This window comes from Hippocampus zosterae, chromosome 3 (genome assembly GCF_025434085.1).
Source record: "Hippocampus zosterae strain Florida chromosome 3, ASM2543408v3, whole genome shotgun sequence".
Classification (NCBI taxonomy): domain Eukaryota; kingdom Metazoa; phylum Chordata; class Actinopteri; order Syngnathiformes; family Syngnathidae; genus Hippocampus; species Hippocampus zosterae.
The window spans coordinates 17,290,837-17,318,073 of record NC_067453.1 but is presented as its reverse complement, the minus strand read 5'-3'; the positions used below and the strand labels follow the sequence as shown (position 1 = coordinate 17,318,073).

General features: G+C 45.9%; 2 protein-coding genes and 2 long non-coding RNA genes across 6 annotated transcripts; 2 read left to right on the top strand and 2 right to left on the bottom strand.

The window, feature by feature from the left end:
• Window positions 1-222: 222 nt before the first annotated feature.
• Window positions 223-18,437, top strand: spg11 (SPG11 vesicle trafficking associated, spatacsin). Of its 2 annotated transcripts, none has more exons than XM_052059888.1 (40): window positions 223-584; window positions 1,242-1,429; window positions 1,712-1,939; window positions 2,009-2,210; window positions 2,541-2,678; window positions 2,980-3,356; window positions 3,804-3,949; window positions 4,015-4,111; window positions 4,385-4,540; window positions 4,619-4,785; window positions 5,399-5,575; window positions 5,641-5,712; window positions 6,270-6,397; window positions 6,473-6,657; window positions 6,920-7,115; window positions 7,406-7,603; window positions 7,995-8,101; window positions 8,522-8,667; window positions 8,994-9,158; window positions 9,632-9,698; window positions 9,773-9,935; window positions 10,012-10,220; window positions 10,334-10,442; window positions 10,536-10,695; window positions 10,821-11,051; window positions 11,120-11,326; window positions 11,516-11,623; window positions 11,844-12,009; window positions 12,086-12,300; window positions 13,246-13,969; window positions 14,358-14,506; window positions 14,712-14,916; window positions 15,010-15,144; window positions 15,463-15,596; window positions 15,857-15,976; window positions 16,204-16,372; window positions 17,247-17,326; window positions 17,400-17,555; window positions 17,634-17,785; window positions 18,027-18,437. In XM_052059888.1, exons 1-40 carry the CDS (start codon window positions 376-378, stop codon window positions 18,202-18,204), a joined length of 7,119 nt encoding a protein of 2,372 aa, XP_051915848.1. In that variant the 5' UTR covers window positions 223-375; the 3' UTR covers window positions 18,205-18,437. The 2 variants fall into 2 exon arrangements, with proteins under 2 accessions (XP_051915848.1, XP_051915849.1); XM_052059889.1 differs by having other exon boundaries at window positions 224-584; window positions 17,250-17,326.
• On the bottom strand, window positions 13,871-21,312 carry LOC127597134 (uncharacterized). 2 transcript variants are annotated; one of them, XR_007961599.1, is made up of 5 exons: window positions 20,863-21,312; window positions 19,022-19,235; window positions 17,342-17,582; window positions 16,185-16,395; window positions 13,871-13,981 (listed from the first exon to the last, which is right to left on the bottom strand). It is a non-coding gene; the product is annotated as an uncharacterized LOC127597134 (long non-coding RNA). The 2 variants fall into 2 exon arrangements; XR_007961598.1 differs by lacking the exon at window positions 13,871-13,981 and adding an exon at window positions 14,224-15,139.
• On the top strand, window positions 19,059-25,572 carry LOC127597133 (uncharacterized). The gene is made up of 14 exons (XM_052059890.1): window positions 19,059-19,256; window positions 19,342-19,458; window positions 20,049-20,174; window positions 20,266-20,328; window positions 20,755-20,871; window positions 21,152-21,265; window positions 21,490-21,662; window positions 21,887-22,559; window positions 22,760-22,902; window positions 23,205-23,265; window positions 23,603-23,817; window positions 23,941-24,127; window positions 24,268-24,363; window positions 25,280-25,572. Exons 1-14 carry the CDS (start codon window positions 19,059-19,061, stop codon window positions 25,424-25,426), a joined length of 2,430 nt encoding a protein of 809 aa, XP_051915850.1. The 3' UTR covers window positions 25,427-25,572.
• On the bottom strand, window positions 23,552-24,773 carry LOC127597135 (uncharacterized). The gene is made up of 3 exons (XR_007961600.1): window positions 24,331-24,773; window positions 23,920-24,118; window positions 23,552-23,768 (listed from the first exon to the last, which is right to left on the bottom strand). It is a non-coding gene; the product is annotated as an uncharacterized LOC127597135 (long non-coding RNA).
• Window positions 25,573-27,237: the final 1,665 nt, after the last annotated feature.

The following is a 27,237-nucleotide window of genomic DNA, read 5'->3' as shown; positions in this document are numbered from 1 at the left end:
TGTTAATTCAACACAGTCAAAACTTTGTCTTATGGATTTATAACTCATTTGTCACTAAAACTAATACAGGGGGTAGTAAATACACGTGACTTGATTTTGTTTACTAATGTGACTAACACACAGCCCACAGAATCGTACATTGGAGTCCACCCATAAAATGACGATAAACTGACATCGTTGGTTGATTAAGTGTGTCTTTCCGTCTGTCTTCTCATTGGTCAGACGCTTTCAGCTGATGGTTGTGACGTGTCACGTGACCGACAGTCCCGAACAGCCCTAATGTTTACAAAATGTCTCATGTTTGTGGTTGCATTGGATGCTTTCTTGTGAGTAACTGCATGTTGTCTAAAAAGTAGCCGTCTCCCTGGGGACGAGATGGTAGAGAGCTCCTTAGGTTCCACCCTCGAGGTGGCTCTCCTGCCAAGCAAGCAGCACTGGCGAGAGGTGGGCGATGTTCGCAAGGCTCAACTCGCACCCGGTGACGGCGTTTTGCTCGGCTGCCTGGAGCTCGACGGGACGCTGGTGGTGTGGGACCCGGCTGACGATGAGGCAGCCCGGGTGAAGCTGGACGGAAGCTACCAGGAGTGAGTCGATTTTGTTTACTTGGATCGCAATAATTACTAAAACGCAACGCAACTCACTTAAATAGATGTCTAAGTCCACCTCAGCGCCTGCTATCTCTCTTACTTGCACAGTTCTGCAAAAAAAAGGCAAGCCGTCTGATTCTGTTTTGATTTCTGTGGAGCACAACGCCTCAATTTTATTGGAATTGGGTTTGCAGTAATATAGAATAGGGCTGGACGATATGGGCAAAATTTCATATCTTGACATTACTGGCTGATATCTTTAATTATACGACAACGACACAAATATGCGTTTAGGGAAACGTAGAACAGAGATGTCGAAAAGTAGACCACGGGACATTTGGGCTGAATCATGTGAATCGTGTAGACAGTAATCCCTCGTTTTTCGCGGTAATCGGGGACACAGAAACCCCCCCCCGAGAGGTGAAACCTGCGAGATGGGAGTAACACACCACCCCAGGCATTTTCCTGTATGCGTGGGGGACGTGCCGGAGTCGTCCGTCCCATCTGTATGTCTTTCCGCAATATGGCTGCGGATATGGCTGTATTTTTCTTTCTTTTTTTTTAATAAATCCAGTATTTTGTCACAGAGGCCGCAAACCATGAAGCCTGAAGTGGCAAGGGATTATTTTAATGACATATTATTTCTTCCCCTAGCTTTACCTGGGAGGACGCTGTGAATGGTTGCCCCAGAGAAGGCAGAGCCACGCGCCTGCTGGCCGTGGGCTGCGGCTGCGAAGTGAGGATGTTTGAGGTGGATGCTGAGAGGGGAACTGAGCTCCCTGTGCGCCTCATTGGCGAGTGTCCTGCACAGTGCCTCCTGCAGGAACAGCATGCGTACTCAGGTTGGTCCAGGTTGCTATCGAAGAAATTGAATTCCACTGAAGAGTGTTCATTCGACTAAACGGATCTGATTGACTGGATCGGACCCGAAAATGTAGATTTGGCTTTCGATTTTAATGGCCAATTCTTTTCTGTATTTGAGTCACTGCCAATTCATGCGCAGCTCTCGTACTCAATGCAGCAATGAATAGACTTAGAGTAAACCGACCTTGTCTGTGTGTGAATGAAGTTCCAAAGTGGAGCTTTCATGCTAATGCTCTTCGTGTTACCGAATGTGTCTTCAGGTGGGCGTAGCCCGCAGGTGGCACACGTGCTGTCGTTCGCATCGGGTCACTGCCAAATGCTATTGGATGGCGTCTGGCTACTGCGGCTGGAGTGGTGGCCTGCGCAGGAAGCAGCACGGGCTCTGAGCTGCATCCGCCTCGGCCCGGCGGACATCGGCGCTTCGGCTGCGGTCCACTGCTGCGTGCGTCAAGATGTCGCCTTCACCCTCGGCGAGAGCGGGCTGATCTGTATCCTCAGTGCATGTACATTGCTAAGAAACGGAATTAATTAGTTTTGAACCTTCTTAACTGCGTCAGCCATGTACGATGTGACCAATGGCGTCCTCTTGGCCTCCTTGGACGTTACCGCCTCTGTGAGCGCCGGTCTGACAGAGGAGACGCAGCCGGCTGCTTTGTGGTCACGATTGCGTCTCCTGGAGGTGTCGGCCGACATGAGCACAGCCGTCGTCGTCACGCACAACAACGCCGCCGCCGCTATCGACCTCAACGACTACTTCAGGTTAATCTTCGTCATCATCATCATCCTTTTTCTTTCTTTATCTCTTTCTTTCTCTACTTTTTAATGTTATGTTATAATCCATGCCTGTTATGTTTTCATATTTCATATTTTCACATATTTAGATTCAAGTTAAATGAAGTTATAGTCATGTCTTCTTTTCTATTTAAGGTTTTATTTTATATGTTCATTTTTAATACGTAATTATGTAATCATATTTGAATATTATTTGTGTGTCTTGATATACTTTTTGACAGAACTGTTTTTTTGATGAAATTATTTGTATTCATTTCTGCTGATACGATGTCACTCACCATCATCAATTTCTTCCAGGAGGAACCCCGATCACCTGCTGTGTCAGACCAAGCCCACCGGCCCACCCCTGCGACCTCAACGACCGATTGATGAGGACAAAGTGACAAGTGCCAGCTGCAGCCTGGCCGCGCTGGGACTCGATTTCAATGCCGACAGGTGACCTTCTGCTCTTATTGATTATTATAGTTCTGCACGGTAGCACAGTGGCCTAGTGGTCAGCACAACGGCCTCACAGTTGGAAGTTTCTGGGTCCCGTTCTGTACTCTTGCCTTCCTGTGTGGAGTTACCATGTTAGTTTCTAATCTGCATGATTGGTGACCAGTCTGTCCCATCTCTGGTCTAGGATGTACCCCAAAACCTGCCAAACCTGTGCTGGGGTAGACGCTGGCTCGCCTGTGGCCCGAATGAGGATAAACACTTTTTAAAATGGATGTTTGATTTCTCACATTGCATGTAGGTCTTGGGGCTTTCGTCTGGCATCCATGTACAACGCAGCCCAGGAGTCTTTCTTGTCATCATCGCTCCGACCGCTCGCCACCTCCTGGTCTTTGTCACTCCCCCGCCATGGGTCCAGCCAAGCCGCTCCCTCGGCGCCGAGCAAGGTCCCTCTAGGGGGCGCCAACATCACCTTCGCTGTGCCGGAGTCGTCCGTCCCATCTCTGCTGTCCGTCTGTGACCTCTCTGCTATGTTGGTGTTTGCATCTCCCGGAAACACGCGGACCGCCGCCGTCCTGTGGGATTTTGTAACCGGGAATGTGAGCTACCACCAGGCAGAGGGCCCGGCAGTGGCAGTGGAATTCTGTGGAAAAAAACATCACGCTGTGCTTCTCAAGAGTGAGTCTATCAAAATTAGCACTGCAACTAACAATTATTTTTATAATCGAATTACCTGTGGACTATTTAGTCAATTAAGTAGGAAATCTGATTGAAAAACATCTAAAAAAAAAAAAAAACACCCTCCAAAATTGACTCAATTAATTACCGGTAACAAAAAAAAAAGTAAATTAATTATTTTGTGTCACAAATCTGGTCCCTAACCTTTGTTAGAAAAATTTGCCAAAATGTTGATTATTGTTTTCCAAAAGTAAAAGCAGATGTTGCAAATGGTTTGTTTTGGGAGAAAAAAAACAAAAAACACAAATATGATCAGTCTGCTTCAATGGAAGACTATAGAAATCAGAGAAGATTTACTGTTGTGTGCTAGAGCCGAAAATGGACATCAAGGATGTGGAATAAAAGCTTTGGAATGTATGAATTCCGCTTTTCCGTTGTCTTCCGCAGAGTCGGGAATGTTCCAGGTTTTGTTCTCGATGTCGCAACAGGAACTCCTAAGTAGTTTGATGATGTTTGGCAGTGCGTCTACCGTGGACGCGCTTTGTCACCTCAACACATGGGAGCGCTGTTCCATCCCCATCCACTCCCTGAAGGTAGAAGTCGGTGCTCGCATCGTTCAACTTGCGCGTTGTCGCCCATCTTGTGCGTTATTGTGTAGGCAGGAGTTAAGAACCGGCAACTGGACACGGTGGATTTCTATCTGAAGAGCAAAGAAGACATTCTGAAGACGCACAGCACAACCAGCTTCACACAACGTACGGCCCAACTGTCAATCAGCCACACTTCTGACATAACGTATTTGCTCAAATGACCTTCAACTTATTGAAAGCTAGCCATTTTTAAGAAAGACTTGCCCATATTAATACAAGATATCCTTTATTAGTCCCACAATGATCATGAAATTCTTATAATATTGGCGGCCATTTTGATAGCTCATTGAAGACTCACAGAATACTGCCACCCAAATAACCTTTTTTATTTTATTTTATTTATTTTTAATGGAAAAAGTCTGTTTTCCAACCCGACAGGCGTCAAGACTTTGTGTCCCGCCTTGGACCTGCTGTGCGCTGCCATCCGGGAATCGAGCAACGACGCTCAGAGCCGTCAGTTCTCGGAACAGCTGCTCAACATCACGCTGAGCTTCGTCAATACGCAGATACGCTACATGCTCATGCACATGAGCTGTAAGACGCCCTGCCCGCACAGCTAGCCCGATGCTACATTAGCATCAGCACTGAGTGTGTGGTGTGTGTTTTGTGCAGATGAGGATGAAGACGTGCGCTGCTGCGTGGACATTCTGAACGAATATCTGACGGGGCTCAGAACCTTCATGAAGAAATATCCGTGGCCTGCAGAGGACACTAAAGACCGCAAAGAACAAGCACCTGTGATGGATGAGGAAGATGAGTGGGATGGGCTTCCCACAGAGGTGACACCTCATTTGCTCTATTTTTTTTACCATCTAAGAAATGTGTATCACATTTGACATATACCCCTTTCACACTTTTTTTATACCCCTTAGAAATGCTTTCCGCTTTGGCATGTCAGACTTTCAGCCAGATGTATATCCATTTCGTATGGATACATATACCTTCACATTAACTTACCGTATACGCCTTTCACACTGGCATGCAGGACATTTACAAATTTTACACTTTCACATTACTTACACCTCTTTCACACTCATATGTCCTGATAATTACCCCTTTTACACGCATTTATTCCCCTTTCATATGGATTCATGCCCCTTTCACACTGACATGAACAGCTTTCACACTTACTTATACTCCTTTCACACCGACATACCCTTTCCATTCATCCTGACTGAAGACACTTTCACACCGGTATATGCCTCATTCACGTCGATTAATACCCCATGAATTTATTCTCATTTCACAGTAACATTTTACAAGTTTGACACTAACTTATGCCCCTTTCACACCAACGCATGCCCCTTTCACAGTAATTAATACCAGATTTGTACCTCTTTCACACATACCCCTTTCAGACTAACATAAGACTTTCACACTGCTCTTTTACAGGAAGTAGTCCGTGTGTCCATCCTGACCAATCAGATCCCCAGAGCCCAGGCGGTGTTTAGGCGGCGGGGTCTTCCCGAGGGGCGTCTTACGGCCCTGAGGGCAACAGGCTTGCGTCTGGTCTTTTCCTGTCTGGAGGGACGAGACCTGCCGACCGCCATCACTCTCCTCACCAACATGGTGGTTGTCTGAACAGGAAGTCTGTTTTGGATCCGCCCCCAATGACAGTCATTTTGTTTTTTCAGGGTTTCAATGTGAAGAAGGAACTGCATCACATCTGCATCTACACACACGACCGGGACCTCAGGGACTTTGTGGTCAGTTGTCTACTTATGCGTTTTGTGCTAACATGTACCCCCTTCACACATACTTGTACCCTTTCACGCTGAGTTTTACCTCTACACTGTCTGATACCTTTTTCACAATTGACATGTCGCCATTTCATGCTGACTTATAGCCCTTTCACATTTTCATCCACCCGTTCACAGTAACTTTTACACCTGTTACAGTGGCTTGCTTTTCTTTCCCATTGACCTGTGCTCTTTTACACGAACTTGTAGCCACTCAACACTGTCGTTTCACACTTGTATCCTCTTTACAGAGTATTATACCCCTTTCAAACTCACTTATACTTCTTTTACAATGACTATTTACCCATTAACACTGCTTTGGTACCCCCTGTATCGTTTCAAGTAATCCCTTTGACTTGTACACACTTTGTAGTGACTCGTACACCGAGTCAGTCATTAAGCTTGACATTACATGTTCATTTCGTGCTCATCTGTCATGTCATCATGTGGTCATTTTTTTTCTGATTCCCTCCCCATCGTAAGTACCTCAATTCATCTGCATCTGTGATTGACCACCTCCTCAGGGGGAGGAGCTACGCAGACGGCATCATTTTTCCGAGGAGGAGCTACGCAGCTTGGCGTTTATTAAAGAAGTGGCGCAACTGGCGTCTCTCCCACCTCGCCAGTATGCAGACAGCACCTCGGGTAGCAGGTGAGCAATCTCACCATTGAGTGGTCGCCGGCTGCAAACACTGTGGTAATGTGACATCACCTGTCAAACATCAAGGCTACTAGAGCTGCTTCTGCACGAGGAGGCACCAGCAAGTGGGGATCTCCTGAAGATAGCCCTGGGTCAGGAAATGTGTGAGCAGGGAAAGGCGGGGCTTTGGCAGGAAGTGAGGCTGGATTGGGTGAAGAACTGGGAGCAGAGCAGCAGGACTGCCATCTTGTTGTCCAGACATCAGCGTGACGGTAGGTAAACATTTGTTGGATTGGCTGGAAAATATTCCTGATGGGCCAGCACGGTGAACTCGTTAAAACGTCTGACCCACAGTTTACAGATTCAGGTTCGACCCTGCGCTCCAGTGCTTCTCTCTGCCTGTTAGCTTAATTGAAGACTCTACACTGTCCACAATTACAAATGTCTTTTTGTCTGTATGTCCCCTGACATGGACTGGCAACCAGTCGATTGTTTGTGTCGAAACTGAATCTACATCCCTGATATGATGTTTAGAGTTGAGCTGGTGTGACAGTGCAGTGCTGTGGAGTTACATGACCTCATTCCACAACCACGTTGCCTTGGAGTCTTGGGTGGAGAGCGTTAAAGCTTCTGATGCCACCCAGTGGCCAAAGTTGACAGCAGAAGTGGTCAACGGCAAAACGCGGAGCAGCCGCTTCCTCAGGGAGGAAATCCTGGACATGCTCGCCAGGTGGGACACGTGTTCACCACTATCATGCGGCCATACACGTGTCGTTCACGCTATTTGACATATCCTCCTTTTTTATTTGTTTCAATCTTTTCGTGCAGTTTTTTAAAATCCATTTCAAATTGACATATTGCCCCTCAACACTAGCATATAGGCCTTTTATACTCACTTCTGCTCCTTTCCTGCTAACTTGTACCGCTTTCACACTGACATATACCATTTCATATTGACTTCCACCTCTTATGCACTGACATTTTGTACCAGTTTCACATTATCATATATTTTTCTCACAGGCAGGGCATATTCATCCCCGACGAGCTCTCAGACTTGGATCAACTTTTGTGGCGCGTGGCTCAGTGCAGCTGTCTAATGTCGTCGTCGCCACTGCCCATCCCTCGGCATCTCGGTTTGGACATCCACTCACGGGTCATCAATTGGTGTCTGGAGCGGCAATTGCAATTCCTCCTCTACGCATACCTAGAGCACTACAGGTGTGCATGCCACATTTCAAAACTACAACTAGAACATAAAAGAAAATCCTCCAATTTGACTAAATTCAAATAATTCTGCGAATTGGATTGTCACAAAATTTCTCCACAGCAATGTAAAAGACTAATCAGCAACTTGATTTCACTTCATACACTTACTAGGCACAGGGGACAATTACTTTTTCACTTTGGTCTAGAAATGTTTGGATTTTTTCCCCTTAATAAATCCGAATTGAAAATCTGCATTGATACTTTTTTTTAAACTTGAAAAGTTGATATTTGCTCAAAAAGGTTTGGGCACCCCCGATCTAAAACATTTCAAGTGTGATAAATAAGATGGGTAGGTGCTGTATTTGTCATATAAGAGAAAGTAAAGCATGTTGTTTGTGGGCAGGTTGACGCCCAGGAACTGTCCTGTGCTGTCCAACGGAGGCCCGACTCACTCACAGCCCTGGTCAGATATGATGGTGAAAATGCAGGAAATCACCAGTAACATAACAGGTGGGACCCCCACACAGACCGCGGTACCTCGAGCTACGAATTTAATTCTGTGACCATGGCCGTAACTTTAAATCTTGCCAGAGGCTCAGGCCGGTGCAGTCCTAATTTAATCCGTTGCATGGATGAAGAAGCCTGCTCAGATGAGAGGCAAAACGTCAACCAGCTGTGATCAGTCAAAGTCATTTGCCGCCTCACCACTGGGCTGAAGTGAAACTTGTCAGCAAACAATAACTATGTAATAAACATTTTTAAAAATCTGAAAATTTACGAGTCGAGTGTTTGCTAGCAGAACCAAAATTGTCTTGCACCTGTGTCAAATTTTAGGGGCAAAATGCGACCATTTAGTGGCAGTATGTAGCACAGAGAACCCTATGAAGACTCTCTCTCTTTCTCTTCTTCAACTTCTTGTTTATCCTTCAGACCCAACATTGGTCCACCAGGCCAGTCTGACATGCGCTCAGCTTCTCCTACCAGGAAGTCCCCCATCCCTCGGCTCCCTTCTCCTGGAGGGTCACAGTCTCCTCGCCCTCGCCACTATCATGTTCGCCCCCGGGGGCATCGACCAGGTCAGCTTTGTGCCCGATGACGCATGTACGGTACATTTCACATTCTTTCACTTCATCTGTACTCTCACATTAACTATTACAATGACTTGTACACCTTTCATACTCACTTATACCCTTTTCTAATTCTACGTACTACAATGAAAAGGTTTTTGTTTATTCTAATCTGCAACTTCCCACTGACTTATTGTATCCCTTTCACACCAACACAGACCCCTTTTCTGTTCCTTTAAATTTGACTTTTTGGACAACTTCCACACTGTCATATACCACTTTGGCCCTGACCTCGACCCGTTCAACAGAGTTGTGTTCTCCTTCCTGTTTGAGAGGTGGTGGCCCAGCGTCAAAGTCAGTCCCGGGATGAGTTCTCCATGGACCCACAGCTGATGAAGCTGGCACTGACGGCGTACCCCAAACTGAAGGCGGCGCTGTTCCCGGCAGGAGTGCGAGGGCCCGGCCCCTTCACGGATGTATCTGTGTACCACCTTCTGCAGGTCGGTCAGGGAAATAAAGAAGTTGTATTATGTGCACACAAAATACAAATTAATAATGTTGTTATAACATGCTGCAGACCAAACTAAATTGGGGTGCAGCTCCAATTTTATGTTTAAGGATCCAAAATTGGAAAATAAATAAATAAAAAACTATATTAAGACAAGACTAAATTAAGCTTTGAATAAATAACTACGGTACAGTGGAAGGATGCCTTAAAAAAAGGAGAATGTACAAGAAGAAGTTAAATTAGGCTTCTTTTTAAATGTAAAAAAAGAATACGGCCATACAGAATCACATTTTGGCCTTACTTTGAGTTTAGTTAGTTTGTCAAGAGAGGCTATTGTTCAGAGGAAAATTTGTATTTGTGACCACAAATTGTCATTTTGTTTGCACATTACTGTACATCGATGTTGTCATCAAAGAAAACAAAATCCCATGTTCGGGGTTCTTCACCTGTGTGTGTTCACTGCAGGCGCTGCATCCTCTCGACCCATGCCGACTGTTCGGCTGGCAGACGGGAAACTCACTCAACTCTGCCGGTGCGTTGACTGGTACGTACAGTTCCCACTCACACATCTACCAGCTGACTTTCTGTCTGCCCTCATTGTCGTAGAAACAACAGAGCTGCCTCACTTCTCCAGCCCGCATCTGGTGGACTCCTTCGCCCTGGTAGAGCGGCTGGACTTCCTGTATTACCTACAAAATGGCCGACCGTCCTTTGCTTTTGCCACCTTCCTGCTGCAGCAGCTGATTGGCTGTCAAGATGTCGGGCAAACGTGAGAACTGAAACGCACGCGCGCGCAGTCACTGAAGAGATCAGTCTTTGATCTAGTGTTTGTGTGTACGTATTAGTTTGCAGCAGGCCCAGCAGCAGGTACACATTTTGGCGGTGCAGAGTTTCCATTTGCTGTCGGTGGTGTCGGCGGCAGTTTGTTTCTGCGAGCTTCTTGGCCTCGGCAGCCTTCAAATCAGGGTTGACGTTAAGGTCCTCAACATCATCCGGAACCACTGGAAACTCAACCACACGCGCTGTGGACACACACAGACTCTGCACACTCTAGGTAAATGCACTCACACACACAAAATCAGCACATTGTATACAGACAGACACACAGTACCCATATGTGCACACGCTCACACACACAGCGTGTATACATTTATACCATGTTGTCAGTGTCTAAAGGCGTCAAGCTGGTGGAGGCGGAGCTAGGAGCAGCAGAGGAGCTGATTGGCTTCCTGGAAGCTGCAGTGATTGATAGCCTGGAAGCCAAAAATGTCAACAGGTGAGCGAGCATCTTCATCACCTACATCGTCATTTATTTGTCAAGGTTATCTTTATCATAATCATCGTCATCACGCTAGTTTTGTGTTGCCAGGAGTTCGTGGGAGGCCGCTCAGGATTGGTCATTGCCAGTGGAGTTTTGTCGTCTTCACGGTCTTCCTCTCAGCTGGGTTTATCCTGCCCACTGTGCGCGTGACGGGCATTTCCTCAACTTCCTGTTGTTCGTACAATTGCATCACTTCACTTCACAGCAGGTGACCCAAAAATTGTTATCATTCTTGGCTTGTCAATTCCTACTTCTGTCTGTTCAAGTTTCAACATCCCATCTTGGCCCAGTCTACTTCTTGTCTCATCACGAGTCTCCTTCCTGTGTGGTTAGGTGGGCTCCCTGCTCTTCCACTTTAGCCCCGCCCTCCAGGAACACCTTCATATGGCGTTTGGCGAGCTGCAGTTGTTCAGTGGAGGGTCTTCGGTGGGCCATCCGACCCCCCAAGATCTCTTCCGGGTACTGTTGCGGAGCCAGGATGAGGCGCAGTCGAGCAGGTACCTGCTGCAGGAGGCATTGAAGCATCGCTGCCCCTCATTGGCCGTGTTCGCTGCCTGTCAACAGGTGACTGCAGCCGCGCCTCCCACACACCCTAGCGTTAGCCACATCACTCAACATGCGCTGATTGACAGGAGGCGGAGCTTGTGTCTTGTCTGTGCGTGTGGCTTCTCACCGTCATCGATGACATCACCGCCCAGAAAGTCGCCGCCAGTCTGTCTGCCTCGCCCCAGCCACAGCCATGGACCCTGCACCACCTGTCAATCATCTGGAGGACCTTCCTGGGCCGGGGCTTGCTTGGACCCCAAACCCTTTTGAGAGGATTTCAGCTCTTCGTGAGGGTGAACACCACCACTGTCTTACAGCCTTATCGTTACTTAATTGTGCCTTTGTGTATGTGCGTTTTAAAGCGCTTGTGTTTGTTCACGTATGAGTGCACTTGACTTTTGTCAATCGTGACACTCTGCTTGCTATTGCTTTAGTGTCAGGTCTTTATGATCCTCTTGTTGTTTTTCTTGTTTCACCGGAAGGACTGCCCCCTGTTGGACGTGCTCAGCATGTTCCTGCTCTGCTCCGACCACAAAAACTTCAACGGAGCCAAAATCAAACTCCAAAACTTTCACACCAGCATCACCAATGTCAGTAAACAACACATGGCATGCACACTCACGCACACACGATAGAAGCATGCCCCACCTTCGTCATCGTCATCCTTAGCACTCTTCATCCCTCTCTATCTTCATTACGCTTTGTGGGTATCACATTTGGTCATCGCTTAGATCTTCATCACGCTTCATCCTCCCCACTCCTCTTCACCACACGTCTTGATTATATTCTTCTTTTTGTTCTGCTGTTCAGCTGAGCATCAGCGGCGAGACGCCGCCTGGTGGTGTGCCGCTGCAGTGGTTGTGTAGTGAGGCATGGTTTTTGCTCTTGCTCTTGTGTCAGCGTACGTGCTCACACTTTGAGTTGCGGCGCCTCCTGCAAGTCTTGGCGGACGGCGACATGATGAGCAAGGACAGCGGTGAGAGAACACAACACACAGAGAGCACATCACACAAACTATGGACATTGTGTGAGCTTCATTTTTGTGTCTGTAGGTCCAGATTTCAGGAAGCTGAGTCAGCTGAGTGAACTCCTGCAGGGTTCAGGAGTGTGCGTGTCTCCCAAGTTGTTGCAGTGTAATTCGTCGTCTGTCCAGCAAGAGGAGTTTCAGGCCACCGTAGATGCTCTGCGGGCAGGCGGTTACTACGCTAAAGCACGAAGCGTAGCTATGCTGGCACAACTTCCTGTGCAACAGCTGCTCATGTGTCAGGTGGTGACCGCATGCTTACACTTCCTGTCCTACCTTGTTTTCGACTTCATGGGCCTCTTTGGAAAATGGGATCGCCTAACCTTAAAGTTTGTTGGTTGACATCATTTGGTCAAGGAAAGGTGAAAAGTTGCTTCTTTATTAACACAGGAAAGGACAACAATGGTTTCAATGAATTTGACTCCACTTTTCCTCAACGATGTTATTGTACGACAACAAATATTGCTGACATAAATCTCTAGATTGCAGGTGTTACCTGCAAAATATTAGCTTCATTCTCATCGATGTTTTTCATTGATTTCGGAATTGCTAATTCAATTATGCCCAAATATTTTTTTGTTTGTGTGGAACCATAACTGGCCTCATTATTATCCACTTGTCACAAAAAAGTTTTATTATATTTTTGAACAACCTTTTTGCATATTTGGCATAAAACTTGAGTCTTTTTGAGCAATTTGTGAACTATGTCAGTGCTCTGTTGCTTTAAATATTACTGCTGTAAAGAAATATCGGTAATATCCTTTCGTAAAATGTTGGCTCAGAGTAACCTTTTCTAAAGGTGGCTTAAAGATTGCCTTGAGGCACCTTTCCTGATCATTTGTCAAATTTGAACGATCCACTCGTCTAACTACGTACTTTCCTTGGCAAAAATGAGATTCGGAAGGGCCTCGTGTGTTGCCCTGTTTGTTCTTCCTACTATGCAACGTTTTTACATCCTGCTTTCCACAATTCTACTTTCTTTTTAGTCATGTTTCTACTAAATGCCTTAATGTATGTCTTCATCTTGTTTCATCACGTTTTTCATTATTTAGTCAGGTTTCCACTTCCTACCTTGCATGTTTCTTCTTCCTCCCTTACTATATTTCTATTTCCTGTTGCACGATGTTTGTACTTCCTATGTGTCTGTGTGTTGTTTTTATTAAACGCTTATCTTGTCTGACCTTGAAGCTGAGCCACGAGTTGGAGCTTCAGCGTTCCAAGCGTCAGTGGTCCCGGCTGGAGACTCGTGTCTGCTTTTGGAGGAAGTGTCACCAGCACCTTCTGGACGAGCGTGTGGATCCCGATTCGGCTTCCCGCTTCTTCCTGTCTCAGGCAGACTCCGCGCTGTCCGATTCGTCGGCGGCCTCCGAGTTTCAGTCAGAGCTGCTGGCGCTAAGAGAAGGCTGCCTGCTGCTGGCCGTCGCCGCCCACTGGCTATCGTTGCGACACCCGGCTCCCGTGGAGCAGATAGAAAGCCTGGAGAAGAAGCTGTGGATGTGTCGTATCCGACAGCATTCCCTGGTGGCTGCCATCCAGAGAGAGAGCGTCTTCAACCTCCTTCAGCCAGACGTCAACACGTACGACGTCTTTATGAAGGACTTCTCATTCTGCAACATTCCCGAGCTGCGTACGGACACGCTCCTCAGCCTAGAAGGACTTCCCGGGCCAGCCGAGGAGCATCTGGAAGTGGATCCACTCCTTGAGCCGACGGAGAAGAAAACTCTAGCGCTGCTGCTGGATGCCGCCTTGGACGCAGGAAGGATTCACAAAGTCAGCCGCGCCTGTCGATACTTCTCGCTCTATCATCATGATCTTTGGCTGTTGCTGCGTTGCCGAGGCCTGGCCTCCGGAGAACTCGCACCCCAAACGCTGGATGAGCCCCACGAGCCACCCAGGAGGCTCCTACATGCCTGTGAGGAACACACTATCTGCGACTGTTTTTCGTTGACCATCCGTAACTACCGCATTGGCCCGAATATAAGACGGTGTTCATGGCCACGCTCTGGTAATGACCACCTGCAACTAGTTTTAATGAATTGAATACTACCTGGAATTTGTTGTAATTAGTTGTTGACGACCCATAACTAGTTTTCAATCGGCCAACTACCTGAATTAGTAATTCGTTTTTGTTTTCCATAAAGAAGGAGTTTCAGGTGAGAAGATGTGTTTGGGTCAGTCGGTGACTTTTATCTTTTGACCATTTTCCAGTTTCATCTAGTTAGGATACATTGCTCGCTGTGCTTGGCATGTTAGCATCATCGCTAAGTGATTCTTATCAAAATGCATGGTTGTTTTGTCAGCTCCATCTGTGAGCAGCATGTCGTCCTTCGTCCTGCTTCCTCCTCTTCCTGAAGATGACATTGCCGTCCAGTTACAGAAGATGGCCGAGTGGTGTCGCCATGGCAACAACTACTGCAAACAAGTCCTTAGCCTTTACCAGCTCTCGAAGGTAGATGCCATTGGCATCCATCCGTCGCACAATCACTTGGGATGTTCTTTAGTCTCTTGTACATGTGGAAATGTGTTTGAATGTCACCACCATGAAGCCACTTGCCTTGATATTTGGTCTTGGCCCTGTTTGTGTTGTGTGCGCTGTGTATGTGCGTTTATGCGTGTTCGATGATGCATATTTGTATGCGTGCATGTGTTGACAGGAGCTGCAGTGCCCCTTCAGTCAGATGAGCAGCGAGGATCCCGGCTGTGTTCTCGAGAAACTACTGCTGTGCGATCATCCCGAACGCTTCCGGAACGCTCAAATGTTCATCCGAGCTCAGAATTTCTCCGCCGATGTCGTAGCCGAGTTGGTGGCAGCCACTCTGGTGCGCGCCACAAAAGCCCACGCTCACCAGATGCATACTGGTAGGAGGGGAGCAAGGGACGAATGCATTGACTACACCCGCATGGCTCTCTGTACATACTTCTAACACGGTGTCTTTGAATGTGCGTGTTAAGAGAGGCAAGTGATCCGAACGTCAGAGGGTCGCGAGTCACTGATCCAGCTGATCACTTTGTGTGAGGATCCTAACCTGGTGGGACTCAAAGTTCTGGAGAAGCTGGAGACCGTACCACTCAGGGAACTCAGCTGCAGTATGACAAACATGTGTTGAAAGCCTTGAATTTGTTTTTGTTTTTAAACGCACATGTACACACACACACACACACACACGACATATCTCCATCGTTATATCCTGTACAGACCTAATGCATAAACATGCTCATCTACATATCACACTGAACACATACACAATAGGAAACACAAGCACATCTATATACTGTATTCACTGTTAACGCTCACCCGCACATGTCCATCTGCATAGTGTACACGCACATCTTCACACCCATTACACACACTGCACGGGCACATGAACTTCTGTCCTCGTTACTCATGTTTTTATTGTTGTGTAGTCGTGGAGTTGCTCATTGTAGCCCATGACTGCTTCAGCGTGATGTGCAACATGGAAGGAATCGTCCGAGTGCTGCAAGCCGCCAGACACTTAAGCCACACTTACTTGGCCCCTGGCGAGCACTACAGCCTCTTGGTGAGCGGTTATATCACATCCTGTCCAAGTGCCTCTTCTTCTAAAACCTGCACTCTTACTAACACGCTGTAGTTTTACACGTTGAACTAACGTCAGAAGTTTGATTCTCCCACTTATATGTCGACATTGAACCACCACAGATGCTGGAGATTCCAACGGTCTGTGTAGACCTTGAATTAGCCAATGAAGTCTGATTCTTTGACTGCTGTTCAAGATGTTGAGTGAACTGCAGACATTATAGTAAGGAATGGTGCGTTCAGGTGCGCGTGCTGACGGGAATCGGCAGATACAACGAGATGACTTACGTGTTTGACCTGCTGCATCAGAACCACCGCTTTGAGATGCTGCTAAGGAAGAAAATGGACATGGACAGAGGACAGGTGGAACACACACACACACACACACACACACACACACAATCACTGACACAGCGGACAGGTGGAACACACACACACATACACAATCACTGACACATGAACATATTTTCACTTACGCAGACACACACTCACGCTCTCACTTACTCCCCCTCACTCACAGTATGTCGCATTCCCTCACATATACAAACACGAACTGGTGCTGATGTCTCACCTGGGCTCGGTCCCTGCAGAGCGCGAGCCTGAAGACGGCACTGTTGGACTACATCAAGCGCTGCCTGCCTGCCGACAGCGAGAAGCACAACATGGTGGCTCTGTGTTTCAGCATGAGGCGCGAAATCGGCGAGAACCATGAGATGGCCGCCAGGACGCAGCTCAAGATCATCCAGTCTCAGGCCTGGGGTGAGATGTTGACCATGATGAACCTGAGGGCACATTGAATGTCAATTTCAGTTGACAGCAGCGGGCATTGTTGGCAAAAATGACGGCCCCTTGTGATGGATGACAATGGATGGATTCATCTGCTTAATTCTTATTCCTCAAACACAACATTAATCATATCGTGTTTAGACTACTGGGGGCACATACAATGTACTCTTGCTAAGAGTGGTTTACATAAATATGTATTTATTCCTCAAAACCCACTTGTATTCTTTGGCGTTCGACTCAGCATGATTTTACTGCTTGGTGCTTTCTACCGCCTTTATTACCATTTCGTCTTACTGTTTATTGTGTATGTTAAATCGCTCCATGTACAGCACTTTGTATGCAGCGATGGCTGTTTGAAAGTGCTCTATAAATACTGTTGACGGCGGCCCGGTAGTCCAGTGGTTAGCACGTCGGCTTCACAGTGCAGAGGTACCGGGTTCGATTCCAGCTCCGGCCTCCCTGTGTGGAGTTTGCATGTTCTCCCCGAGCCTGCGTGGGTTTTCTCCGGGTGCTCCGGTTTCCTCCCACATTCCAAAAATATGCATGGCAGGCTGATTGAACACTCTAAATTGTCCCTAGGTGTGAGTGTGAGTGCGAATGGTTGTTCGTCTCTGTGTGCCCTGCGATTGGCTGGCAACCGATTCAGGGTGTCCCCCGCCTACTGCCCGGAGACAGCTGGGATAGGCTCCAGCACCCCTAGTGAGGATCAAGCGGTTAGGAAGATGAATGAATGAATGAATGAAAAATACTGTTGACTAGAATAATGTGCTCATGAATATGCGATTACTCTTCATTCGTCTGTCCTGCAGAGGGCATGGTTGGTGACTTGTGTGCTTTTTGTCGTCAGCAGTGTTGTCTCCGGAGCTCAAAAGTTCTCTGCTTAAAGTTTTGTCTCTGCTCAAGGATGCTGCAGAGAGCTTCTCCAAGGTCATCACAATTCACCTTCGGCAACTTTCTGTCAGACTGGCGGCCATATTGACTGTGTAAATGTGCATGACAGGACGCATGCGTGCATCAGGCGAGTCGCTGTGTGCGATTGGCCAAGTTGGTTACGCTTCAGCTGCACTTCCTCAATCAAGGCTCGGCCCTTCGCTTGGTTAACCTGCAGGCTGCGGACATGATGGACGCCGCCATGGCGCTGCCCAGGTGTTACCAGGTGGGTGAGCACCATCCTAATCTCAACCTGTCACATGAAATGGGATGTTGATGAACACGTTAATGTCACACATTTGAGGTGTTGGTGTTGTCGGAGGCATACGGTTACAGTCCGGACTGGGCGGAGCTTGTGTACCAGAAGGCGGTCCTTAATGGTGACTTCGCTTATTTGGATGAGTTGAAGAAACTCCGCCCACTGACCTCTGGCCTCTTTGAGGACATTTTTAAGAAGTGAGTCACCACATCCTGAAATTTCACACCAAAGCTGAATATCCTAAACTTTATGCCATGGAATAATTTGATTTCCTGCCTTGTCAAGTTTCTGCTGCTTGCCTTTCTATGTTTCTACTTTCTGGTTCAGTCATTTTTCTTTTCTTGCCTTGCCATGTTTCTAGTTCCTGTTTTAGTCATAGTTCTACTTTACTAGCGTACGTGGTGTTTCTGACATCAATACAATACGTTTACATTTCAGGCTGGATAGTGCCCCCAGTGGCGAAACGGCAAACATACGTCGCCTGCTGACGTACTGCGATGACATTTATCTGCGGTACCGCCTAGCATACCGACGACAACTCGACGATGTTACCAAGATGCTGCTGCAGGATGCAGCCACCTCCAGCTACCTCAGCGACGCCATTGGCGTGCACTGACACATAACACGGATACCACAAGGTCATCATGGAGTTCTGTGACAACATTCACAACTTTCACTGGTATCTCAAATCAAAAATTTTTCACGGAAATTGACTGAAATGGCATTATGTTCAAGTTCCCCACAAAAAAAAATTGCAATGTGTTTTTAATGAAGAAAAATAGCATTGTACATTGTTGTACTTTATAAAGACATACAGTAGCAACATAATAAAAAAAGTAAGGAAATCAACTGTTTTTCTGTAATTGTTACTATTTTTTTTATTCTACTTTCACTGAATTTAATCCTTTTTTTCTGTTTTCACCTGGCTTTCATTACTTCCATCAATGTGAGATAAGAATTTAATTTGTTCCAGACCGTGACCATGCTCATATCTCAAATCATCGGCCCCACTGAAATGACAATAAATGTCATTTCAAATTGCTTGCAATACAGAGCAAAAAAAAAGAGCAATGTCTTCAAATATTTAACATATACTGTAGTAAGATTATATGTTCTAATATATTATGTGATCATAACAGTGCTACTATGAATGTGTCAAAAGCCATGAACTGATATCATTTGACAGTAGTATATAACATATCATATATAATAATATAAAACAAATTGGCCCGAACCAGTCATCGAAGACATCATGTAACATCACGCAATATTGTGTTCACAACCATTTTACACACTTTTTGGGGTTTTAAGAAAGTTGAAAATGGATCTAAATGCTGAGTCACTCCGAAGTCAGCTGTTGTCTTATTTGGGCGTGTTGAAGCGTGCAAGAACCTCATCATCATCTCAGGTGTCAAATGCGTCAGGTTTCTCACCTGTCCTCTACTTCCTGGCAAAGTCTCCGTGCTCTTGATGAGCATCGAGATGGGAAGTGGAGCGTCCACCACCACCACCAAGGGATCCCGTCTGGGCTTGGTGGAGGATGAACAGCCCGACCTGGTCCAGACTCCCACTCCTGTGGCCCGGATCCCCACTCCTGTGGTCCGGACCACAACCCCTGTGGTAGTAAGGACACCCACACCTGCAGTCCTGAGTGGAGAAACATTGCTGGTAGTAGACGTTTGATATTTGAGTGCTGGAAGTGATGTCGTCAACATGGTGGTGATGCAGTATTTGGTGTCCATGTTTGTATTAGGCGTATGATGGACATGAAGCTGTGGATGTTCTGTCTGTCACGAGTGACCAGGTTCACTCCAAAGAGGAAGACAAAGAAGATGAAGTAACGTCAAGTATTGTCGATCCACTCATGACCGTGAGCAGATTTGATTTTGAAGCCTTTGCCAAAGCTACATGCTAAAGGCTAGATGCCACAAGATAATATGAGATAACATGCTAAGGGACTTCATACAAGAGGCTAAATCTTATGAGGGTGCACACCAAAGGTTAAATCCTAAAATGCAGAGTGCGATGGCATCATTGATCATGCATTATAGCTGTTTCTCAATATGAAGAACGCAGGTACGGTTTCGACAACATGCCAAGTACGGTCTTCCTGAGAACATACACAAGAACATTCTTCCTAAGAATGCGAGTCTCTTTGTAAATTGAAACGGCTGTGTTTTTGTGAACACCCCTCCGCGCACCGATAATATGTTTCCATGATAGCTGCAAGTGATGCATCTTGGGATATTACACTAGCCAAGCCCTAAGAAGTAACCAACTGATGCATCTTGGTGTAAGCCAACTGATAAGAACAACATCCGGGTATTTCACGCGTTCTTGGTTTAGTCGTACTTTCAATTGAAACAGGACTTGGGCCGCAACTTGTGACATTTCAAATCACAGGTGTGTAAGATTGGACATGCACACTTCGTGAGAAATGCCCATATCTTTTCCAAACAGGAAACGGCTGATGAGGATGATAAAGAGGAAATGTCTGTGAACTTTGAGAATTTTCTTCATAACAACGGAACTTTGTACAGCTGCTTTGAGCATCACGGAAACAGGGTCTATGTGGACGACGCTCAGGTACGGGCACACGAAAACTTGAGCTTGGTATAAGCGTGGTCACGCGGTCACTGATGTCTCATGTGACTCCAACACGGACTCTACTGAGCAGAAGCTGCAGCCTTTCCCCAAGGAATGGTATGACATGGGACGCTTCATCAGCCCCAACCAGGAGGTGTGTGTCATTGTGCTTCTATGACAAGTGTGTTGGGCAACATTGGTACATGTGTTTGTTTTATTCCATGAAATCGTGACTGTTGATGATATGATAAACAATGACTTCTTGGCCATGTTGTTTGTTTCCTATGGTGTGAAAGTACTGATTTCGGTTGACATTAAGAATCAAATGTTTACTGAAGGTAAATTCTTTTTCATTCAAATCAGTTAGAGGTTCACTGTATGCTTTAAAAAATGCAGCTAATCTAAATTCATTATGGCAACGTATCAATGAATAAGAATACTCCTTTCATGAGAAAATGTAAGAGAAGGTATTAAAATCTTCTAGATGTAGGGATGGGGGTCATAGCTCCGCCTATGCCTTCTGTGTGTGACCAATCAGCTTTCTGTCCTATTTTAAAACAGTGTACATTCTCCCCCTCAGGTCTCCACCCAGCCACCAGTCACCAGCGTACAGCCAGCGGCGGCAGTGGGTGAGGATGATCGCACAGGCAGTATCTTAATCCCAGGAAAAGGAAGCGTAATGACGTACATGTTTGAGGTGAAGACCTTCGCCGGGGCACACAAAGGTCACGTTTGAAATCAGAAACTCCTGTTGGTTTCTCAGAGGTTTCATGTTTGTCTCCATCCATTTTCCATCTTTTTATTCCTCGTCTGGAGAATCTCTTCTTTGTCTGATTCCTAACCTTGGACCTAAATTCCCTGAAAACTTAGCACCAACGATTATTGAACCCTCCCACACCTTACCTCCATAAGGTGACAACTGTAGAAGAGGCCCGTGTTTGTATTCCATGATCTAATTTGTGTTGTGGTTTTGCCAGGAGAGAGTGAACGTGTGCAGGTTTTGGGATCCTCATTCGGGCATGTGGCTTCTCCTGCCTCTCCAGTGGGAGATGAATGTGGACGTTGTGCAGAGCAGAGTCCACAGAGTCATGGTAAGGAGGCACGAGCAATCCCGCTCCCTTGATCAGAGTTGGGCATGGGACAATGAGCATCTAAATGATCAAAAGTACTGGAATATTTGTTACATTTACATAACCCGTTTTCCCTGTTAAGTTTCTTAGTTGAATTTTTATTTTATTATCTGTTTTAAAATATCTATCACCAATGCTGTAGAAGGTTCTAGTGACTCACGACTGTGTTTTGGCTTGGTGTCCAGTCAGTCCTGCCAGGCCTGTTGGACCAGAAGGAAATTACTGCAGCACTGCGACTTTGTAACTATGATAGCGAAGAAGTCATCTCTGCCTACCTCACGATGTTTGGAGAGGTCCTCCTGCATCCGAATAATGATCGTAGCGGCGAAACAGGCTGCAGTGACCCCAACTCATTCAGGTTCGCCAGCATATATGCTAGTGTCAGAAGCATGCTATGCTAGTCTTGCCATTTGCAAACAACAGATATACTTGCTAATGTAGGAAGTACAATGTCGTAAAAGTAAATAAGCACAGATAATCCAAAAACTCAATTTAAGCACTGTAATGAAGTTCTTGTACTCTGTTACCTTCCACCACTCATAATGACTTATGAAGATACTGATGCTTGTGTGGCCCATTTAGAGCTCTTCTGGAGCGTGAACGTGTGATTGACGATCTGAGGCAGCAGCTTGAGTCCAAACAGAGAGAGGCGGACGAGCATCTACACAGGAACGAGCTCCTGGTTCGGGAGACTCGCCATCTTGGCGACACAATTCAAAACCTCCACCGCAAAACGGCTGAGCTGGAGGCCGACCGGCAGGAGGCCAGAGAGAAGATCCGGTTTCTGCGGAGTCGCCAGACGCCCGGGGTGACATCAGCCACAAACACCACCACTTCCAAGCCTGCTGGAGATCCAGATCGATTGCGCCGGGCTGGCGAACTGGCCCGAGAACTCAAGGTGTCTGCCAAACAGCTGAGGTCTTGGGTCATCCTGATGCTGAGTGACTTGAAGAACGCCCTGACCCAGACAGAGGACGTTCTGAAGAAGATGGCCGAGGCTCAGCGGCAAGCAGATGGCGAGGCACAGACGATGCGCTCGCTCTACCAGAAGGAGGCGTTAGAGAGACGCACTTTGTACAACAAGCTCCTTGAGCTGCAGGGGAACATCAGAGTGTTCTGCAGGTGCAGGAACATCACCAGACCAGGAACCACCTCATGTCTAGACCAGTATGACCAGCAGGAAGTCACGCTAATACATAAGAACACCAGGAAGAAGTTTTTCTTTGACAAGGTCTATGGACCCACCAGCACACAGGTAGCACAACAGCAGCAACAGACAATCAACTAAATTACAGCAACAAATTATTTGTACTAGTTACTTTTCACTACTGATGCTGAAGATCCTGACGCTACATCCAGAGCTCTTCTGGAATGTAACGGTGTGATCCATGATGTGAGGTAGCACATTAAACCCAAACAGAAAAAAAAACCTAATGAACGTGTCCTATTCTGTAGGAGGAGGTTTTTGCCGGAACGTTGCCGCTTATCACTTCCTGTGCAGATGGATACAACGTATGCATTCTAGCATACGGGCAGACAGGCTCTGGAAAGACTTTCACGATGATGGGCACCAAGGACAAACCCGGAGTCAACGTCAGGTGGGTAGGACCTGACTCAGGCTGGGGTAGTCTGTTGCTTTGCTGGAGGACAAGAACCAAGGACCGAGATAGAAAAAAAGAAAATAAAATAAAAATCCCCTCATTGATGTGGGAAATCTAAGATGATGATCCACAACAGAGGGTTATATTGCACGGTAGATGTCACACCGTGACACTGTTAAATACTGTAGGTGGAGTTGACATGTCAATCAGGTGTGATGTTTGTCATGAATGATTGAGAGGTTTACTTTACCGTTGTTCCATTGTCATGGTGCTGCTGTTGTCTGTGCTGCTGCTTCCAGGTCCATACGGGAACTTCTCCGTGTGTGTTCACTCAAAGAGAAAGTGTCGTATGTTCTCAAGGTACAGACACCCCTCACATTATTTCATACAGATTCGGCTTTCATCTGCCTGAGCCTTTCACTCAGAAAATTGGATGATTAGATACGTTCTGTAAAGGTTGAAAATTTGCAGAATGAATGAATCTCCCAGTTCTGTTAACACAGAACAGTGAGGCAGAAAACTACAAAACCTGCACCACTGCAGGTCCACTTGCCAGATTTAAACAGTTGTTTTTGTTTTTTCTTTTAATAGTGGTGTGCTGTATTGGCACAAGCTAACAGGTTATTCCAGTTATTGTTTCCTATAGTCTCCTTCAAAGACATTAACAGTAACTTTTTGGGGTTTGGGATGCATGCAGATTTCCATGTTGGAGATTTACAACGACACTCTGAACGACCTGCTAGCGAAAAACCCTACCGCTTCCTCCACTCTGGACATCCGCGTGCAGGGTAAGTTTGTGTCTGTGCCGGGACTGACCCACGTGGAGGTTCGGACCGAGGATGACATCATCAACGTCATGGACACTGGGGAGAAGAACAGGAAGATGGCTGCCACCAAGATGAACATACACAGGTGGGCATGACATTGACAATGGTGATAATAACGAAGATAGTGACCTTGACGAAGAAGAAGAGGACTATGATGAAGATGGATTGGATTCTGAAGAGAACAAACCTTCTGTATTCTTGCATTTAGTTCTCGCTCTCACTTGCTGGTAGCGCTGGAGGTTTGTGGCAATGACTCGTTGTCTGGAGAGAGTACACGGGGTACGTTGACCTTGGGCGACCTGGCCGGGTCCGAGCGTATCTCCCGGACGGAGGCCGAAGGCCCACGCTTAGTAGAGGCTGCCGCCATCAACAAGTCACTGACCGCGCTGGGACAGGTCAGCACAAAGACACACAACTGATGAAGTCACACGACTCGTGACATTGCACGCCAGTCCAATATCTGCCAACTCTACACGCGAGACAAAAAGGCTGCAGAGGACTTTTAGTAGTAAAGTCACTCTGTGTGTGTGTTTAGGTGTTTGCAGCTCTGAAGTCTAACGCCCTTCACGTGCCCTTCAGGAACTGTAAACTGACTCACCTTCTGCAGCCCAGCCTCAGCGGAGATGCCAAGGTCCCACTGTAGTGTCTATTTTGAATTGTGATTTTAATCTCTGATCCCAATGTTGTGATTCTCTCTTGACTTTTTAGCTCCTTTCTGATGTGAATGTACAGTAATCTTGTTGATCTCCGGTAGTAATTCCTTTGATCTCTGTTTCCTTGCCTGAAAAGTGAATTTTTGCAGTGTTTGAGAGTTAAAAAAACAAAAACAAAAAAACAAACAGAATACATCTTGTCCCGAACCCACAGATCTGCTGCGAGCAGTACCACTAGTCAAGTGGCCCAATCACAAAGCAACAATTGTGTTTGGGGGCGGGACGTGCGGCTATGACGAAAACAAGTAGAGCCGAGGCTCATTATTCGCCTATTTACATTACAACTGTCACTCAACACGATGATGCCATCTGTGCCGTCAAGATAAGAGGACTCAGTTGTTCAAAACAAGGCGCATGGCAGCAACATCTCCAGCCACCGCCGTGATTGGTCAAGAAAGTTTGGTAGGCCTGCACAAGTTGCCGCCTCCCCCCAATCAGCTCCAAGTATTGTAAGGAACGTCCCAAGCAGATCAAATTGGAGCCGTCCCAGAATGGTACTGTAGCCTATACTCTTTTGAGAGATTCATATATCAGTCTGGCTCTTGCCAAGTTATGTTCCACACTCGCATGCTAAAAAAACAAAAAAAAAACACTTGATTTACTGAGACGCCCATGGAACTGAATGAGTACTCTGAAATACATTTCATCTTTGATCTCCAGATCGAAGCCCAAACTGAATTATTCTATCTGAGCTTGCAGATTCCTTTGATCCCGATTGCCATCAATCCAATATGAGGGTTGTGATTCCTTCTCTCCTCCAATTGTTTCTGTCCAAGTGTTGTGATTCTATTGATAGAATTTGGTGTTGATCCCAGCCTTGTGATTTCCGCCCAGTGTTGCGTTTTCGTCAACGTGAGTCCAGAAGCCAAGGATGAGGTGGAGACGCTCAGCACGCTCCAGTTTGGCTCGTCCATTCGTCACGTGGCACTGGGAAAAGCCACCAAGAACCTCACGCCGACCAAAGGCAACAAGACAAAATAGGCGAAAGGAAGAATAGGCATGTTCAAGTGTGACAAGAAATATGTCTGTTCACATATTTTGTGAATGCAAACACTTTGTTTTTCTTCTTTCTACCCACAATCCTGCTGCTATAGACTGTAAATTTCCCCATTGTGGGACAAATAAAGGATATCTTATCTTCTAGAGGACACATTTCAGTCAAGAAGGCCACCAACACACATGGATTTTCTGTTAGTTGCTTGAGGACATCCAGAATGTGCTGTGACTGCATTTATGATATGAGTTTACATTACAGATAGAATCCTGATTCACACTGAAGCATCCATGACCATGAGGCAGTGTTAAGAATGCGTCTGTCCAGCTCGAATTGAGCATTTTCCTACAGCCAACCTACAGGCACGATATTGTGAGTGCACCCTCGGCATAGATTTCATGCTCTGGCTGGAGCCTTTTTATACGCTTAAGTGTCCTTCGGTGACTTGAAAGGCTCTATATAAATCTAATTTACTTCTTAAGAAAAATCAGCTAAAGAGAAACTCAAGGTAGTGCAGGCTGTTAATTTCCTCATTCACTTAGAAGTGAACACATGGACAAGCTTATCGCTGTGATCATTTCAGTAGATGAAGTAGGCATTAGTCGAGATGTCCATATAAATTAATTGCAGTTTTGGGACATTTGAAGTGATGTACCGTACGTTCGGTGATTAAGACTATACGAATTGTGTCCAGTTCTGTGTCACATCATGGTATGGGGAAGGGGAGTGGGGTATATTCATATTACAGAAGAAAAAGAAGCAGCATAAGTATTGTTAGTTATTTACTGATTTCTCCAAAACAAATTGACAATTGAAAATGCAAGCAAATTCAATATTCCTGACCAAAAGATACTTTTTTAATGACAAAAAGTCTGGCCAAAAAGTCCCTTTACCGGGTAATTTGTTCCGTGACTACACTTATAACTCAAAACTCTTACGTATCAAATAATCGTTCACCACTGAAATGAATCGAAATTTAATCGATCCGTTCCAGAACCCCAAACAACCCAAATTAGTTATTTAAACGTGTTTTTTTTTCAAAAGAAAAACTGCTCTCTACAACCTATAGACGTGGTAAAAGGCGAGCACAAAACACAAGTGTAAATGATGTATTCTTCTCTTCTCTGTAAATCATTATGCAGTGTCTAAGCTGTCAGGGTACAGTGATGTATACGTTCACTTGGGTTACTTCTAGCCAAAATTGGCCACTACCTGCCACAATGCAGCGCAGCTTTAGCATTGCTCTGTGGAATGTGGCACCCATTTTTGGCGAATAATTTACATATTTGAAGCATGGTGTGAATGACGTTTATGAAGTTATGGTATGAGGAAAACGTTTTGAGTCTTCCACAGACATGACAAGACTATTTGTAAAGGATTATTTTTCAGAATGATTCTTTTAAAAAAAAAATGTTCATAAACTAAATTGGCCGTAAACTGGATCAATCGTAAACCAAGGTTCCATTGGCTACAACTCCATGAAAAAGTATTTGCCCCTTTCAAAAATTCTTATTTCTTTGCATAGTTACGCCACTTTAATGTTCAAGCTCATCAAACGAATAGGAAGATTACATGAAGATAACCCAATAAATTGTTGATTTTTTTATGTCGGTAAAAAAAAAAAAATCATTGTTACAGTGTCTATTCACATTTTTTGGAAAACTTTTCATTTTCACTGACCACACCCAGGCCTGATTATTTCAAGAGCTGTTCAATCAAACAATCACTAAAAGGGGAAGTCAACCCCAAAATTTCCTTGACAATCATATGATCTATGTGCCTCCACTAGTCTAAAGAT

Bases quoted from the DNA above. Each gene is read 5' to 3' on its own strand.
- LOC127597133 (XM_052059890.1), top strand. From the start codon at position 19,059: ATGAGCATCGAGATGGGAAGTGGAGCGTCCACCACCACCACCAAGGGA. The intron at 20,329-20,754 runs GTGTGTGTCATT...TCTCCCCCTCAG, and splicing joins TCATCAGCCCCAACCAGGAG to GTCTCCACCCAGCCACCAGT. The intron at 21,266-21,489 runs GTAAGGAGGCAC...CTTGGTGTCCAG, and splicing joins GCAGAGTCCACAGAGTCATG to TCAGTCCTGCCAGGCCTGTT.
- spg11 (XM_052059888.1), top strand. From the start codon at position 376: ATGGTAGAGAGCTCCTTAGGTTCCACCCTCGAGGTGGCTCTCCTGCCA. The intron at 4,786-5,398 runs GTGACACCTCAT...GCTCTTTTACAG, and splicing joins GGGATGGGCTTCCCACAGAG to GAAGTAGTCCGTGTGTCCAT. The intron at 15,977-16,203 runs GTGGAACACACA...CGGTCCCTGCAG, and splicing joins TGGACATGGACAGAGGACAG to AGCGCGAGCCTGAAGACGGC.